The sequence below is a fragment of the Hemitrygon akajei genome, chromosome 2 (genome assembly GCF_048418815.1).
Source record: "Hemitrygon akajei chromosome 2, sHemAka1.3, whole genome shotgun sequence".
NCBI lineage: Eukaryota > Metazoa > Chordata > Chondrichthyes > Myliobatiformes > Dasyatidae > Hemitrygon > Hemitrygon akajei.
In genome coordinates, this window is record NC_133125.1 from 211596406 (window position 1) to 211615634 (window position 19229).

A 19229-nucleotide genomic window follows, 5' to 3' on the forward strand; every position below is an offset into this window, starting at 1 on the left:
ACTTTCTTGAGCACATTTGACAAACTTTTTCCCATCCAGCTGTTTTACAGTATGGGAGTCCCAGTCAATATGTGGAAAGTTAAAGTCACCCACTATCACAGAAGCAGGTCCTTTGGCCCATCTAGTACATGCTAAAAATACGTAAATTGCCTGCTCCCATCAACCTGCACTGGGACAGTATCCCTACCATCCATGTACCTATCCAAACTTTTCTTAAACATTGAAATTGTGATCCCATGCACCACTTGTGTTGGCAGCTCATTCCAAAATCTCACGACCCTCTGAATGTAGAAGTTTGCCCTCATGTTCTCCTTTAACTTCTCACCTTTCACCCTGGACCCATGACATTTGGTTGTAGTCCCACCCAACCTCTGGAAAAAGCCCACCTGCATTTACTTTATCTATACCCCTCATAATTTTGTACACCTCTGTCAAATCTCATCTCAATTTTCTACATTCTGAAGTATGCAGTCCTAAGCTATTCCATCTTTCCTTGTAATTCGAGTCCTCCAGAATCTTGTGAATTTTCTCTGTACTCTTTCAACCATGTTTACATCTTTCCTGCAAGTAGGTGTCCAAAGTTGCACACAATATTCCAAATTAAGCCTCACCAATGCCTTAATTTCAACATAACATCTCACCTCCTGTACTCAATACATTGATTCATGAAGGCCAATGTTGCAGAAGCTTTCTTCATGGCTCTATCTACCTGTGACACAACTTTCAACAAAATATGTGTCTGTATTCCCAGATCCCTTTGTTCTGCCACACTCCTCAGTGCCCTTCCGTTCATTTCTCTGCAATAAATACCCTCTGCCACTTTTCAGCCGATTTTCCCAGATGATCAAATCCCCCTGCAAATCATGATAAGCCTTCCTTACGTCCACTACACTCCCAATCTGGGTGTTATCTGCAAATTTGCTGATCTAGTTCAACGCATTATCATCTAGATCATTGATATACTGTAGATTGCAAACAGCAAAGAACACAGCACTGATCCTATGGCACACCACTAGTCACAGGCCTCCAGTCAGAGAGACAACCCAATACTACCACTCTCTGGCTTGTCTAATCCAATTTACTACCTGATACTGATTGCCAAGCGACTGAACCTTCCTGACTAGCCTCTCATGTGGGCCCTTGTCAAATGCCTTACTAAAGTCTGCATGGACAACATCAACTGCCTTGCCTTCATCAATTTTTCTTGAACAACTCAATAAGATTGGTTAGACATGCCTGAGCACGCATGAAGCCATTCTATCCTTCATCGGTCTATGTCTATCCAAATACAGTGTCTATAAAAAGTATTCACACCCCCCCCCCCCGAAGTTTTCATGTTTTATTGTTTTACGACATTGAATCTTAGTGGATTTAATTTGGCTTTTTTGACACTGATCAACAACAAAGACTCTTTCATGTAAAGTGAAGACAAATTTCTACAAATTGGTCTAAATTTATTTCAACTATTACAAAACAACTGATTGCACAATTACTCTCCCCCTTCAAAACTCCTCAAGCTCTGTCAGAATGCATGCTGATTATCAGTGAACAGCCATTTTCAAATCCAGCCACAAATTCTCAATTGCGGTCTAGACACTGACTTGGCCACTTCAGGACATTAACATTTTTAAGCTATTCTTGAGTATCTTTGGCTTCATGCCTGGGGTCATTGTCTTAGTGAAAAACAAATCTCTCAAGTCACAGTTCTCTTGTAGACTGCATCAGATTTTCTTCCAGGATTTCCTTGTATTTTGCAGCATTCGTTTTACCCTCTACCTTCACAAGCCTTCCAGGGCCTGCTGCAGTGAAGCATCCCCACAGCATGATGCAGTCACCACCATGCTTCACGGTCGGGATGGTGTGTTTAGTCTCATGGCCAAAAAGCTCAATTTTGGTTTCATCAGACCATAGAACCTTCTTCCACCTGACTTCAGGGTCCCTCACATTCCTTCCGACAAACTCTAGACGAGATTTCATGTGAGTTTTTTTGAACAGTGGCTTTCAATTTGCCACTCTCCCATAAAGCTACGACTGGTGAAGCACCCGGGCAACAGTAGTTGTATGCACAGTCTGTCCCATCTCAGCCACTGAAGCTTGTAACTCCTCCAGAGTTGTCATCGGTGTCTTAGTGGCCTCCCTCACGTGTCCTCTTCTTGCATGGTTATTGAGGTTTTGAACTGAATTGAATTTAATTGACTTTATTACTTGCATCCTTCATATACATGAGGACTAAAAATCTTTACGTTACGTCTCTGACTGAATGTGCAATGTGCAAGTTATAGCAATTTATAATAAATAGTATGTACAACAGGACAGTCAATATAACATAGAAATACAATTGTATCAGCATGAACTAAGCAGTCTGACAGCCAGGTGGAAGAGGCTGTCCTGGGGACTGTTGGTCCTGGCTTTTATGCAGCGGTACTGTTTCCTGGATGGTAGCAGCTGGAACAGCTTGTGTTGGGGTGATTCAGGTCCCCAAAGATCCTTCAGACTCTTTTTACACATCTGTCTTTGTAAATATCCTGAATAGTGGGATGTCACATCTACAGATGTGCTGGGCTGTCCGCACCACTCTCTGTAGAGTCCTGTGATTGAGGGAAGTACAGTTCCCATACCAGGCAGTGATGCAGCCAGTCAGGATGTTCTCAGTTGTGCCCCTGTAGAAAATTCTTAGGATTTGGGGGCCCATACCAAACTTCTTCAACCGTCTGAGGTAAAAATTCTGCTGTTGTGCTTTCATCACCACACAGCCGGAATGTACAGACCACGTGAGATCCTCGGAGATGTGTATGCCGAGGAACTTAAAGCTGTTTGCCCTCGCAATCCCAGATCCATTGATGTCAATCGGAGCCAGCCTGTCTCCATTCCTCCTGTAGACCAAAACCAGCTCCTTTGTTTTTGCAACATTGAGGACGGCTGATTTACAGCTGTGCCATATTCTTTCCATTTCATGATTATTGACTTAACTGTACTCCAAGGGTTATTCAGTGACTTGGAAATTTTCTTGTATCCATCTCCTGACTTGAGCTTTTCAATAACCTTTTAGCAGAGTTGCTTGGAGAGTTCTTTTGTCTTCATGGTGTAGTTTTTACCAGGATACTGACACCAGCAGTTGGTCCCGGATACAGGTGTATTTTTACTACAGACCATCGAAACATCTCGACTGCACACAGGTCACCAAAAACAGATTTCTGTAAACTAATTACAGTTGGCCCTCCTTATCCGTGAATTCCGCATCTGCGAATTCAACGAACTGCGAATCGAGAAAACCCGGAAGTGCTCTTCCAGCACTTGTTGTTCGAGCATGTACAGACTTTTTTTCTTGTCATTATTCCCTAAACAATGCAGTATAACAGCTATTCTACATAACATTTACATTGTATTGTGTATTATAAGTAATCTAGAGATGATTTAAAATATACGGGAGGATGTATTAGGAATTTATCCACCCTGATTTGCGTCAGGGTAGCAAACACCTCCTCCTCTGTAATCTGTACAGGGTCCATGGAGTTGATGCTGCTTTGCCTCACTTCTAAAGACTCTGCATCCCCCTCCTGAGTAAATACAGATGCAAAGAATTAATTTAAGATTTCCCCCATGTGTTTTGTTTCCACAATATAGACAATAGGTGCAGGAGTAGGCCATTCAGCCCTTCTAGCCAGCACCGCCATTCACTGTGATCATGGCTGATCATACACAATCAGTAACCCGTTCCTGCCCTCTCCCCATATCCCTTGACCCCGCTATCTATAAGAGCTTTATCTAACTCTCTTGAATGCATCCAGAGACTTGGCCTCCACTGCCTTCTGGGGCAGAGCATTCCACATATGCACCACTCTCTGGGTGAAAAAGTTTTTCCGCATCTCAGTTCTAAATGGCCTACCCCTTATGCTTAAACTGTGGCCTCTAGTTATGGACTCACCCATCAGCGGGAACATGCTTCCTGCCTCCAGCGTGTCCAATCCCTTAATAATCTTATATGTTTCAATCAGATCCCCTCTCATCCTTCTAAATTCCAGTGTATACAAGCCCAGTCGCTCCAATCTTTCAACATATGACAGTCCCGCCATTCCGGGAATTAACCTTGTTAACCTACGCTGCACTCCCTCAATAGATAGATAGATGATAGATAGATAGATAGATACTTTATTCATCCCCATGGGGAAATTCAACCTTTTTTCCAATGTCCCATACACTTGTTGTAGAACAAAAAGCTAATTACATACAATACTTAACTCAGTAAAAATATGATATGCATCTAAATCACTAACTCAAAAAGCATTAATAATAGCTTTAAAAAAGTTCTTAAGTCCTGGCGGTTGAATTGTAAAGCCTAATGGCATTGGGGAGTATTGACCTCTTCATCCTGTCTGAGGAGCATTGCATCGATAGTAACCTGTCACTGAAACTGCTTCTCTGTCTCTGGATGGTGCTATGTAGAGGATGTTCAGGGTTTTCCATAATTGACCGTAGCCTACTCAGCGCCCTTCGCTCAGCTACCGATGTTAAACTCTCCAGTACTTTGCCCACGACAGAGCCCGCCTTCCTTACCAGCTTATTAAGACGTGAGGCGTCCCTCTTCTTAATGCTTCCTCCCCAACACGCCACCACAAAGAAGAGGGCGCTCTCCACAACTGACTTATAGAACATCTTCAGCATCTCACTGCAGACATTGAATGACGCAAGAAGCAAGAATGTCCTTCCTCAAATTTGGAGACCAAAACTGCACACAGTACTCCAGGTGGAGTCTCTCCAGGGCCCTGCACAGCTGCAGAAGGACCTCTTTACTCCTATACTCAATTCCTCTTGTTATAAAGGCCAGCATGCCATTAGCTTTCTTCACTGCCTGCTGTACCTGCATGCTTGCTTTTATTGACTGATGTACAAGAACACCTAGATCTCGTTGTGCTTCCCCTTTTCCTAACTTGACTCCATTTAGATAGTAATCTGCCTTCCTGTTCTTGCCACCAAAGTGGATAACCTCACATTTATCCACATTAAACTGCATCTGCCATACATTTGCCCACTCACCCAACCTGTCCAAGTCACCCTGCATTCTCATAACATCTTCTGACATTTCACACTGCCTCCCAGCTTTGTGTCATCAGCAAATATGCTAATGTTACTTTTAATCCCTTCATCTAAATCATTAATGTATATTGTAAAGAGCTGCGGTCCCAGCACCGAACCTTGCGGTACCCCTCTGGTCACAGTCTGCCATTCCGAAAGGGACCTGTTAATCGCTACTCTTTGTTTCCTGTCAGCCAGCCAATTTTCAATCCATGTCAGTACTCTGCCCCCAATACCACGTGCCCTAATTTTGCCCACTAATCTCCTATTTGGGACTCTATCAAAAGCTTTCTGGAAGTCCAGGTACACTACATCCACTGGCTCTCCCTTGTCCATTTTCATAGTTACATCCTCAAAAAACTCCAGAAGATTAGTCAAGCATGATTTTCCCTTAATAAATCCATGCTGACTTGGACTGATCCTTCTACTGCTATCCAAATGTGTCGTAATTTCATCTTTTTTAATTGACTCCAGCATCTTTCCCACCACTGACGTCAGGCTAACCTGTCTATAATCCCCTGTTTTCTCTCTCCCTCCTTTCTTGAAAAGTGGGACAACATTAGCCACCCTCCAGTCAGCAGGAACTGTTCCTGAATCTATAGAACATTGGAAAATGATTACCAATGCGTCCACGATTTCTAGAAGCAAAATCTTTGTTGTCCAGCTGTAATTGGGGTATGGTGGACAGAGAAAAAGTTTATCGAAAATTACAGAAGGATATGTATCTGCTGAATAAGTGGGCTGATGTACATCAGAATGAACTTAATTCTGATAAGTGTTAGCTATTGTGTTTTGGAAAGTCAAATCAAGGGCGGTGGTACACAGTGAACAACAGGGCGCAGTGGAATGTTGGGGGATAGATGGACCTTGGAGTCCAAGTACATGGTTCCCAGAAAGTGGAGTCACAGCTACACGGGTTGATAAAGGGAGCTTTTAGCACACTGGCCTGTTCTGTTTTAGTCACCCTGCTACTGGAAAGAGTTCAGAAATATTTACAAGGATCTTGCCGGACTTGAGGGACTGAGTAATGGGGAGAGGTTGCACAGTCTGGGACTTTATTCCTTGGAGTGTATGAGACTGAGAGCTGACCTTATGAGCCCCTTCCATTGGTTTGGAAAGTCAGATCAAGGGCGGTGGTACACAGTGAACAACAGGGTGCAGTGGAATGTTGGGGGATAGATGGACCTTGTGGTCACTGGATGTAAACTGCTCCCCTACACAAGCTTCTATCACCCGCTCTGTCTCATTCCCGAATAGCAGATCCAGTATCACACACTCTCTCATTGGGACTCTGACATACTGATGAAGGAAACTTTTCTGAACACATTTGACAAACTCTATCCCATCTAGTCCTGTGAGCATATGGGATTCCCAGTCAATATGTTGAAAGTTCAAATCACCAATAACAACCTTGTTTTTCTTGCAACAGTCTGCAATCTCTTTACAATTATGTTGCTTTAAATCCCTAGGCTTGTTGTGTTGTCTCTAATATAGCCCCCTTAACATGGTCATACCTTTCTTATTTCTCAGTTCCACCCATAACATCTCACGAGCCAAGTTCTCTAGTCTGTCCTGATGGAGCACTGTCATGATATTTTCCCTGACTAGTAAAGCCACCCCACCTCCTTTAATCTCTCCCACTCTGTCATGTCTGAAACAATGGAACCCTGGAATATTGAGCTGCCAGTCCTGTCCCTCCTGCACCTGAGTCTCATTAATGGCTAGATTGTTGGGCGTATTTAAGGCAGAGATTGATAGGTTCTTGATTGGACATGGCATCAAAGGTTTTGGGGAGAAGGCCGAGGAATGGAATTGAGGGGAGAAAAGGATCAGTCATGATTGAATGGCAGAGCAGACTTGATGGGCCAAATGGCCTGATTCTGTTCCTATGCCTTATGGTCTTACTTTCATAATTCTGGGTGTTGATCCATACCCTGAGCTCATTCACCTTTCCAATGATACAGTTCTCAGCCTATTGTTGCTTTTTCATGAGAATTAACAAGAAATCATTATTAAGTTTGCAGATGACACGAAAATAACACTAGACAGCAAATTGTTATGAAAGTGTTGCTTCATCGGATATTTGTTTGTGTATGATAGACCAAAATTATAATTTCAGACTTGGCATCATGCAGGAATTTGGAGAATAAGAAATTAACTTTTCTTGACAATAATGCATTTAATTGCATAATGGTGCTGACACTTTGCAGAAGTTCAACTATGCTAAAAAGTTTTTGTTGATGATTTTCATTTGTATTCAGTGTCTGCAGCTTCTTACTTAAGTGTCCAACAGTAGTCAGCTGGCATTGACAGATTCCAGTTGCCCCGATACTGTTTCTCCATGACCATGACCATCTCCATGACTTTCATCATACTTATCACTGACAGCACCAGGATTTGCAGGGAAGCATTCTAAATGGGAATCAGAGAATGAATCTTTAGTGACATGTTGCACTTCATGGTTTGTATGCTTGACTCAAGTTGTCAACAAGCTGCATGTAGTTCGGTGCTCTGCAGTTGCCAAAAAGTTTTTAAAAAATATCCATGTGATTTTCTCTGGTCCCACTGGGAATTCTTCATATTGCCTGTCATTGATGATCTGTTTGATTTGTGAACCAACAAAAATGCTTTCCTTAATCTTGGCATCAGTTATTCTGACTTGAATTATGAATTGAAATAACAAATATAGGTGATTTCAAGAAAATGTACATGATAGGGAAATTTCATGGTGAATTTCATGATCAGCAACTCAAAATCCATAAGATACACCCAAAGTATTCAGGAAGCAAAATCTTTGTTGTCCAGGTGTAATTGGTATGGTGCACAGAGTAAAAGGTTACCAAAAATTACAGAAGGATATGTATCTGCTGAATGAATAAGGGCTGATGAATAACAGAAAGAACTTAATTCAGATAAATGCTAGCTATTGCAATTCAGAAAGTCAAATCAAGGGCGGTCGTACACAGTGAACAATAGGGTTCAGAGGAGTGTTGGAGAACAGATGGAACTTGGAGTCCAAGAACATGGTTCCAAGAAAGTGGAGTCACAGCTACAGGGGTTGATAAAGGGAGCTTTTAGCACACTGGCCTGTTCTGTTTTGGTCACCCTGCTACTGGAAAGAGTTCAGAAATATTTACAGGAATTTTGCTGGGACGAGAGGGACTGAGTAATGGGGAGAGGTTGCACAGGCTAGGACTTTATTCCTTGGAGCATATGAGACTGAGAGTTGATCTTATGAAGCCCTTCCATTGGTTGGGGTCAAACACGGATATTGCATCTGAGCTGTTTACATGATTACACAAGCTGATACACAAGTCAGGATAGTACGATATAGAGAGCAAACTGTTGCTTATGCAGCAGCCTCCCCTCTCCAAACAGCCGACATATCCAAAGGAACAGCAGAAACCAATACAGTTTGGCATCAGTGGTGTTGTAGGATTCTAACTCCGGGTCTTTCCTCAGGGTTTACTCCCAAAGCCACCCCCATGACGGGTATAGCCACAAGACAGCAGAGGATTGAGGTTAGGATTTTCCGTCTTCTAGATGATCTGCTAACCACAGCTGATGAGCCCCATCTGTTCAGAGTGACTTGTTTTCAGATGCCAGTACCTGCTTTTGGCCCTTCTCCTGTCAGTAGAAACGGTTCCACCATGCTTAGTAGCTGAGCCACACTGGAAGGGCAGGAGGTGGACTTGATTGTCAGGGGCTATTTGAGATGCACTCCATTGGGAATATTAAGTAGATTGTGGGAGCTTATCTCCACCAACTGCCCTGGTTATAACACCAGGAACCAGAGATCTTGTAGAGATGTGTAAAATCATGATGAACATACAGAGGATGAATTCACAGTCTTTTCCCCCGGGTTAGAGAAACCATTAGACCATAAGATATCGGAGCAGAATTAGGCCATTTGGCCCAACGAGTCTGCTTCACCATTTTATCATGGCTGATCCAATTTCCCTCTCAGTCCCAATCTTCTGCCTTCTCCCCATGTCCCTTTGTGCCCTGACCAATCAACAATCCATCAATTTCTGCTTTAAATATACATAAAGACTTGCCCTCCACAACTGCCTATGGCAAAGAATTCCACAGATTCACCACTCACTAGCTAAGGAAATTCCTCCTCATCACTGTTCTAAAAGGATGCCTCTCTATTCTGAGGCTGTGTCCTCTGGTCTTACATTCTCCCACCATAGGAAGCATCCTCTCCATATCCACTCTATCAAGCCTTTCACCATTTGATTGATTTCATTGAGGTCACCCCTCATTCTTCTGAATTCCAGTGAATACAGGCACTGAACCATCAAACGCTCTTCGTATGACAAGCTATTCAATCCTGGAATTATTTTTGTGAACCTCTTTTGAACCCTCTGCAGTATCAGCACATCCTTTCTAAGATGTAGGGCCCAAAACTGCTCACAATACTCCAAATGAGGCCTGACCACTGCTTTATAAAGTCCAAACATTATATCCTTGCTTTTATATTCTTGTCCTTTTGAAATAAGTGCATTGCATTTGCCTTCCTCACCACAGACTCAACCTTCAATTTAAACTTCCAGGAATCCTGCACAAGGACTCTCTGGTCCCATTGTGCCTCAGTTTTGATTTTGTATTTTCTCTCCATTTAGAAAATAGTCAACCCTTTCATTTCTTCTACCAAAATGAATGACCATGCACTATCCGGCAATGTACTCCATCTGCCATTTTTTTGCCCATTCTCCTAACCTGTCAGTCGTACTGTAGCCTCTCTACTTCCTCAAAACTACCTGCCCCTCTACCTATCTTCATATCATCTGCAAACTTTGCAACAGAGCCATCAACTCCATCATCAAAATCGTTGACATATAATGTAAAAAGAATCAGTCCCAACACAAACCTCTGTGGAACACCACCAGTCACCAGCAGATAACCAGAAAAGCCTCCCTTTATTCCCACTCTTTGCCTCCTGCCAATCAGCCACTCCCTTATCCATATTAGAATCTTTCTTGGGCTCGTAGCTTGTTAAGCAGCCTCATTTGTGGCACCTTGTCAAAGGCCTTCTGGAAATCCAAGGACACAACACCAACCGATTCTCCTTTTTCTTTACAGCTTGTTGTTTATTCAAAGAATTCCAACGATGTGGCCTATTATATCATTTGCCTCAAAGTACCCTGAGACCTCATCCTTAAAAATCAACCAACATCTTCCCAACCACTGCGGTCAGACTAACTGGCCTAGTTTCCTTCCTTCTGCCTCCCTTCCTTCTTAAGGGTGGAGTAACATTTGCAATTTTCTAGTCTTTTGTATCCATTGTAGAATTTGGTGATTCTTGAAATATCATTATTAATGCCTCCATGATCTCTTCAACCACCTCTTTCAGATCTCCAGGGTGTACACTATCTGGTCCAGTGACTTATCTACCTTCAGTCCTTTCAGTTTCCCATGAACTTTCACTCCTGTTATGGTAACTTCACCAACATCATGACCCCTGACACCTAGAACTTCCACCATACTGCTAGTGTCTTCCACATTGAAGACTGATGCAAAATACTTCTTCAGTTCCTCCGCCAATTTGTTGTCCCCCATTACTATCTCTCTGGCATCATTTTTGAGTGGTCCGATATCCATTCTTACCTCTCTTTTACACTTTCTGTATCTGAAGAAACTTTTGATATCCACTTTAATATTATTGGCTCTCTTGGTTTTATATTCCATCTTTCCCTTAGTGACTTTTTTAGTTGCCTTTTGTTGGTTTTTAAAAGCTTTTCAATACTTTAATTTCCCACTAACTTTTGCTCTATTATATGCTCTCTTTGGCTTTGACTTCTCATGTTAGCCACGGTTGTGTCATCGTTCCTTTAGAAAACCTCTTCCTCGTTGGGATGTATATATCCCGTGCCTCTGAATTGCTTCCGGAAATTCCAGGCTTTGCTGACTGCTGTCATCCCTGCCAGTGTTCTTTTCCAATCAATTCTGGCCAACTCCTCTCTCATGCCTCTGTAATTCCCTTTACTCCACTGAAATACTGATACATCTGACTTGAGTTTTTCCTTCTCAAATTTCAGTGATCCTAAGGGTTCTTTTACATTAAGCTCTCTAATTAATTCTGGTTCATTGCACAACACGCAATCTGAAATATCTGATTCTCTTTTGAGCTCAACAAGCTGTTCTGAAAAGCTACCTCGTAGACATCCTAGAAATTCCCCCTGCAGGAATCCCGCACCAGCCTGATTTTCCCAGTCTACCTGCATACTGAAGTCCCCCCATGACTGTTGTAATATTGCCCTTGTGGTATGCATTTTCCTTCTTCCATAGTAATTTGTAGGCCATATCCTTACTACTGTCTGGGGGTCTGTATACAACTCCTATCAGGGTCTTTTTACCCTTGCAGTTCTTTAGCTCTGTCCACGATGATTCAACACCTTCTGACCCTATTTCACCTCTGTCGAATGATGATATCAGTTTTTAGCAACAGAGCAATGCTGCTTTCCTGCCTGTCCTTTCAATACAATGTGTATCCTCAGACATTATGATCCCAGCTATAATCTTTCAGCCATGATTCAGTGATGGCTTCAACATCCTACCTGCCAATCTGTAACTGTGCTGCAAGTTCATCTACCTTATTCCGTATACTATGTCAGTCCTGTGTTCACCCTTTTTGATTTTGTCCACCTTTTACGTTACAACTCATCCTGTTGACTGCAATTTTGTCCTATCAGCAGCCTCTCCTCATTGCACATTGCCTCTGTTCGTGAACCAGCTACCTGACCTTCAGCGCTATTATCCACCTTTCCTACGATACTTCTTGCATTGACATATTTGCGGCTCAGAACACAGGTCACACCATGCTCAACCTTTGGATTCCTAACTTTGTCCGAGGTCTTTCCAGCATCTGCCTCCACAAACTCTCCACTATCGTCTGCTGTAGAGGCATAGTTTTAAGGTGGGGGGGAGGAAGATTTAGCAGTAACATGAGCAGCAACCTTTTTTCCACTGAAGTTGCTATGTGGAATAAGCTGCCAGGGGAGGTGGTTGAGACAAGTACAATAATAACAATTGTAACAATACTCAGTTTTCTGGCTGGTCGTATCATGATCTGGTCTGGCAATCCGAATGCCCGGGAATGTAAGAAGCTGCAGAGAGAAGTGGACTCAGCCCAATACATCAGGGGCAAATCCCTCCCCACCATTGGTAGTATCTACAGGAGGTGCTGCCTCTAGAAGGCAATTCCATTATTAAAGAGTTTCACCATTCAGCCATGACATCTCCTTGCAGTGACCATTAGGCAGAAGCTACAGAAGCCTGAAGTCCCCACACAACCAGGTTCAGGAATAGAAACTGTTCAGTTCATGAACTAACTCACAAAACTCTAATCACTACCTCAGTACAACACTGTGACAACCTTGATCACTTTGCACTACAACAGTCCTTGCTTATTTTTTCATTCTGATTGTGTTATTTCCTGTAAAAATTATGTATAATTTATGTTTTCATTGTGAGTGCTACCTCTGTGACTCTATATAGCCTGTGATGTTGCTGCAAGTGTGTGTGTTTTTTGAGCTGGTGCTTACATGGACTTGTGCATGGAATATTGAAACTTTGAATGGACAATCTGTCGGGCACATGGACAAGGAAGGTTTAGAAGGATCTGGGCTAAACCCTGGCAAAAGGGACTAGTTTGGATGGGGCCTGGTGGTCATCATGGACTACTTGGGCCGATGGACCTGTTTCTGGGCTGTATATCTCTGCAATTAAACATCACTGAGAGTGATGAAGTCTCAGAGCCTCCATTATAACAGTCCATTGCAGCCATTTCTGGATCTTCCAGTAAACACCTATTGACGTGACAGGAGGAGGCTGCTTGGGCAGTTGTGGACTTTCCACCTCATGGAGTACAAAGAAGGTTCACCAGATTGATTCCTAGGATGGCAGGACTTTCATATGAAGAAAAACTGGATCGACTAGGCTTATACTCATTGGAATTTAGAAGGTTGAGGGGGGATCTTATTGAAACGTATAAAATTATAAAGGAATTGGACAGGCTAGATGCAGGATGATTGTTTCCGATGTTGGGGAAGTCCAGAATGAGTAGTCACAGTTTAAGGATAAAGGGGAAGCCTTTTAGGACCGAGATGAGGAAAAACTTCTTCACACAGAGAGTGGTGAAGCTGTGGAATTCTCTGCCACAGGAAACAGTTGAGGCCAGTTCATTGGCTATATTTAAGAGGAAGTTAGATATGGCCCTTGTGGCTAAAGGGATCGGGGGTATGGAGAGAAAGCAGGTACAGGGTTCTGAGTTGGATGATCAGCCATAATCATACTGAATGGTAGTGCAGGCTTGAAGGGCCGAAAGGCCTACTCCTGCACCTATTTTCTATGTTTCTATGTTTACCGAACTAATCCTGCTGGGGTGCATTGCAGATTTTTTCATTGTCTGATTCACTGATCTTTATTCTACAGACAATCTCTTCCCTGCTGTTGTTCAATGGGCCCTGCTACTGGTCACCATTTGTGTTCTAATTGCTGCTAACTCCACCGTGATTTATTGGAATGTGAAACAAAACAGACGTATAAAAGGTATGTTTCTGCAATATTGTGAAGTACTGGCCTAGAAATCCACTGGAACATCTCCCAGTTTCCCTCTGAAATTTCGATGAAAAGCCAGAGCATTTTCTGGAGCAATCATGTAAAATCCACATTTCCCAGCAAGGTCTGACATTGCAGCAGTGAATGTTGTCTCTGGAAAGAATATTTGTAGCCATAGAGATGGGAAGTAAGGAAGGAAACTGCCCGATGTTGCATCTCCTGTGTCTGCATGGTGACGTGCCAGGAGGTTCAACTGGTCACTGATTCACCTGCTTCCGGTAACTTGGTTCCCGATGTTTAGGCTTCTCTGCAGTGGTAAGACTGGTTACAGTTTGTACGATCACTTTGTTTAACAGCTCAAACCAAATTTTAAAATATGCATTTTCATCACGTATCCTAACCCTGTGAGCTCTCCACTCACAGTGCCCTACAATGGTCTAAAGAGGCTGATCAGGGGCTGAAGGACAGAACTTAATTTTTTAAGCAGTGAAGCACAAAAAGTGCTGGAGGAACTCAGCATCTGTGGAAAGAAATAAACAGTCACCGTCTCAGACCAAGACCCTTGATTGGAAAGGAAGGGTGAAGAAGCCCACAAGAACATGGGTGGAGGGGACGGAGTACAATCCAGAGGCTGGTAGGTGAAGGCAGGTGAGGGAAAAGAGTGGTGGATGAGGGAGAGAATTGAATTGTGAAGATGGGGGATGATAGACTTGAAAAGTAAAGTTTTGAAGCAGAAGGAATTTTTATTGGTGAGGAGAATGGATCAAGGGAGAGAGAGAAGAAGGAGGGAGCTGATAGGCAGTGGAGGAGAAGCGGTAAGAGGGAAGTCAGAATGGGGAACGGAACAAGAGGGAAGGCATCAGAGGGAGGTGATAGGCATGTAGGAGAGAAGCACTGTAAGGATACCATACAGCCCTCATTGCTGAGGGAAAGCTCCATTCAATACAGGTTGGCACTTCCATTGTATCCTGGATAATGGACTACCTGACTGGCAGACCACAGTTTGTGTGGCTTCACAGCTGTGTGTCAGATATGGCTAGAAGCAGCACTGGGGCCCCACAGGCAATTGTATTGGCTCCCTTCCTGTTTACCCTCTATACCCCAGACTTTAGATACAACACAGTCATTTCATCTGTAGAAAATTATCTGACAACTTAGCAATAGTGTATAAAGGGAGGCTGGGAGGATGAATACAGGGCCTTGGTGGAGGATGTTTGTCATGGGTCTGGAGGACTGGAATTTGCAAATATCACTCCACTCTTTAAGAAGGGAGGAAGGCAAAAGAAAGGAAATTATAGGCTAGTTAGCCTAATCTCAGTGGTTGCTGAACTGTTGGACTCTATTATTAAGGATGCGGTTTTGGGGTACTTGGAGACTAATGATAAAATAAGTCAAAGTCAGTATGGTTTCAGTAACGGGAAATCTTGCCTGACCAATCTGTTGGAGCTCCTCGAGGAAGTACCAAGTAGGGTGGACAAAGGAGAGGCAGTGGATGTGATTTACTTGGATTTTCAGAAGGCATTTGATAAGGTGCCACACATGAGGCTGCTTAGCAAATAAAATCCTGTGGATTTCACAGGAAAGATACTGGTATGGAGAGGAACTGGTGGAAGGCAGGAGGCAGTGAGTGGGAATAAAAGGGGCCTTTTCTGGTTGGCTGCCACTGACTAGTGGTATTCCTCAGGGGTCGGTTTCCAGTGGTGGAGATATCCAGAACTAGAGGGCACAGCCTCAAAATTGAGGGGTGACCTTTTAGAACAGAGGTAAGGAGAATTTTTTTTTAGCCAGAGAGTAGTGAATCTGTGGAATGTTCAGCCACAGACTGTGGTGGAGGCCAAGTCAGTGAGTTTATTTCGGGCAGAAGTTGAACGTTTCCTGATTGGTCAGGGCACCAAAGGATATGGGGAGTGTCAGGTCCATGTGGTTGGGTGGGATCAGAGATCAGCACTCCTGGATGGTGGAGCAGACTCGATGGGCTGAATGGCCTAATCTGCTCATCTGCCTTCTGGTCTTGGACTTTGTCAAATGGTGCAAGCTGAATCACCTTCAGCTCAACATCAGGAAGGCAAAGGAGATGGTGATGGACTTTAGGAAGACTGATCCTGCACTGCTCCCTGTTACTATTGATGGTGAGGACGTGGATGTGGTGAGGACCTACAAGTACCTGGGGGTGCACCTGGATGACAGACTTCAGTGGAGCACCAACAAGGAGGTACAAGGAGGATCAGAGTTGCCTCTACTTTCTGAGGAGACTGAGGTCCTTTGGAGTCTGCAGGCCTCTCTTTCTCATGTTCTACCAGTCTGTTGTCACTGATACAATCTTCAATGCGGTGGTGTGCTGGGGCAATGGCATCAACACTGGTGATGCCAACAGGCTCAATAAACCGATTAGACAGGCTGGCTCTGTAAAAGGAGTCAAACTGTGCACACTGGAGGCTGTTGTAGAACAAAGGACCCTACAGAAAATATGGGCAATGTTTCTCACCCTCTGCATGCCACCAAGACTGAACAGAGGTTCACTTTTAGTAATAAACTAAGACAACTGTGCTGGTCCAAAAATCACTGTATGAGGTCATTCTTACCTTCAGCCATTAGGCTCAATAATGAGTCAACTCTAGAGGAAGTGATGACCCCTCCTGTTAGACTGCTTGAGGTAACATTTTTAATTCTCATTTCTATATTATCCTTTGGCATCAATAAAGTATCTATCTATCTGGAAGGGGTCAGAGGGGAGTCAGAATGGGGAATAGAAAAATAGTGGAGGGAGGTCATCAGAGGGAGGTGATAGGCAGGTTAGGATAAGAGAGGGGGTAAGGAGGGAGTCAGAATGGGAAATGGAAAAAGGGAGAAGTTGGGTGGGGGAGAAATTGATATTCATGCCATCAGATTGGAAACTAATATCAGGTGTTGCTTCTCCAACACAAGAGTGGCCTCATTGTGCCAGGAGAGGAGGCTCAATATGTCAGAATGGGAATGGGGATCGGCATTAAAATGGTTGGTCACTGGGAAATCCTGCTTGATGCAGGTGGAGTGATGGTACCGACAAGACAGTCCCCCAATCTACATCGGGTCTCACGAATGTAGAAGAGGTCACACTGTGAGCACCATATACAGCTGGTAGCTCACAGCATTTCAAATTCACCACTGAGTGTAACCACTTCAAACCATGATCACTGTGTTCATGTTTTCTGACAGCAACTGTTGGGAATGCTTTTTGTGTTGTCATTTATCGTCTCCACAGCTGCCTGACCCTCTGAGTGTTCCCCATTCTTTCAGATCTCCAGCATCTGAAGCGAAATCATCGTCCTGAGAATTTGTTGTTGTTCTAATATACCACTGGTCTGTCTTTTCAGAGCTGGAACTTCAGAAATCCATCGTAGAATCTGGTAAGAGTTCAATATTGAAATATTCAAAAACTACAAGAAATAGCCGTTTTATTTAATAAAAACATTTTCGAGAGTGGGGGGGTGAAGAATAAAATTCTTTAAAAAATCATTTTCTTCTGTGAGGATGAATTATTTAAGTCTTTCATGACATTGCTCTGTTTAGAGATTTGTATATTAAGAATAATAAACTAATTCCCTGTATTTTGCAACCAAGGCTCCTTAAAATAATCTTGATCAAATACAAGAGACTTCAGATTTGGAGTGAACAGTCTTCTCTGGGAACATTGGGTTAAACATAATCTGTCGGGGGGAGTGAGCAAAGATCTTTCATATTTGGGGTAAAGCTGCATTAAGACTGGATGTTTTCGGTTTAAAGCCTCCATAAAGACTGATGCAGGATTTTGACCAAAATTGTCAAAATTTCACTTCACCACCAGCCCACCCCCCACCCCAGAGATGCTGCTCACTGATTTCCTCCACCCATTGTTTGTTGTGTGAACTAATCCTCGTCATGTGAATGAAATGCTCTGGGTGGAATTTTCTAAGCTCTTGTGCTTTGGGTGCTTCATTCCAACCTCGAGAACAAGGTGGCAAATTCCCAGAACTGGGTTTGTATTTCTGCACCAAATATCAATCACCACTCTGACACAGGCTGGAATATCACAGGGTCAGATGTTGCTGACCCCAGCCCACACTCACCCTGTGTCTGCATCCGTGTTCTGCAGTCCGACAGTCCCGAAGGTCCGAATAATACCCCTCACACCCTCACCTCCCACACACACCCTCACCTCCCCCAACTCTGCCTCACCTCCCCCACACTTTCCCTCACCTCCCCTACTCCACTCAACTCCCCCTCCCCTCACCTCCTGCACACTTCCCTCACCTCCCACACTCCGCCTCACCTCCCCAACTCCATCCTCACTTCCCCCACTCCCCCTCTCCTCCCACACTCTCCTTCACCTCCCACACTCCGCACTCACCTCCCACCCATCCCCTCACCTCCCACACACCCCCTCACATCCCACACTCACCCTCACCTCCACACTCACTCTCGCCTCCAACGCTCTCCCCTCATGTCCCACTCCCCCCTCACTGCCCCCACTCCCCCTCACATCCCACACTCACCCTCAACTACCACACACCTCTCACGTCCCCCACTTCCCCCTCATCAAATCATCATAGATTTGCTAAGGCTACTGGGGAGACTTTAAACTAGAATGGTTGGGGGTGGGAATCAATTTGAAGAGACTAGGGAAGAGGAGGTTAGTTCACAAATAGAGAAAGCTAGTAGACAGTGTGTGAGGGAGGATAGGCAGGTGATAGAGAAGGGGAGCGCTCAGACCGAAGATGTAGGGGAGAAGGAAGAAAGAGATTATAAAGTTGATTACATTGTTAGGGATAAACAGAGAGGAAGAGGTAGAGAGTTTCTTAAATTCATCTATTTTAATGCTAGGAGCATTGTAAGAAAGGTGGATGAGATTAGAGCATGGATTGATACCTGGAAATATGATGTTGTAGCTATTAGTGAAACATGGTTGCAGGAGGGGTGTGATTGGCAACTAAATATTCCTGGATTTCATTGCTTCAGGTGTGATAGAATCGGAGGGGCAAGAGGAGGAGGTGTTGCATTGCTTGTCCGAGAAAACATTACAACGGTGCTTTGGCAGGATAGATTAGAGGGCTTGTCGAGGGAGACTATTTGGGTGGAATTGAGGAATGGGAAAGGTGTAATAACACTTATTGGGGTGTATTATAGACCACCTAATGGGGAGCGAGAATTGGAGGAGCAAATTTGTAAGGAGATAGCAGATATTTGTAGTAAGCACAAGGTTGTGATTGTGGGAGATTTTAATTTTCCACACATAGACTGGGAAGCCCAATCTGTAAAAGGGCTGGATGGTTTGGAGTTTGTAAAATGTGTGCAGGATAGTTTTTTGCAGCAATACATAGAGGTACTGACTACAGAAGGGGCAGTGTTGGATCTCCTGTTAGGGAATGAGATAGGTCAGGTGACGGACGTATGTGTTGGGGAGCACTTCAGGTCCAGTGATCACAATACCATTAGTTTCAATATAATTATGGAGAAGGATAGGACTGGACCCTGGGTTGAGATTTTTGATTGGAGAAAGGCTAACTTTGAGGAGATGCGAAAGGACTTACTTACAGACAGACAGACAGACATACTTTATTGATCCCGAGGGAAAT

General features: G+C 43.7%; 1 protein-coding gene across 1 annotated transcript in view; it reads left to right on the plus strand.

The window, feature by feature from the left end:
• Positions 1-19229, plus strand: part of LOC140722239 (butyrophilin subfamily 3 member A2-like) — a 61735-nt gene that overhangs the window by 41818 nt on the left and 688 nt on the right. The window contains exons 5-6 of the mRNA XM_073037028.1: positions 13513-13629; positions 16992-17024. Of these exons, the coding sequence (XP_072893129.1) occupies positions 13513-13629; positions 16992-17024 (150 nt within the window). The remainder of the gene's footprint in view (positions 1-13512; positions 13630-16991; positions 17025-19229) is intronic.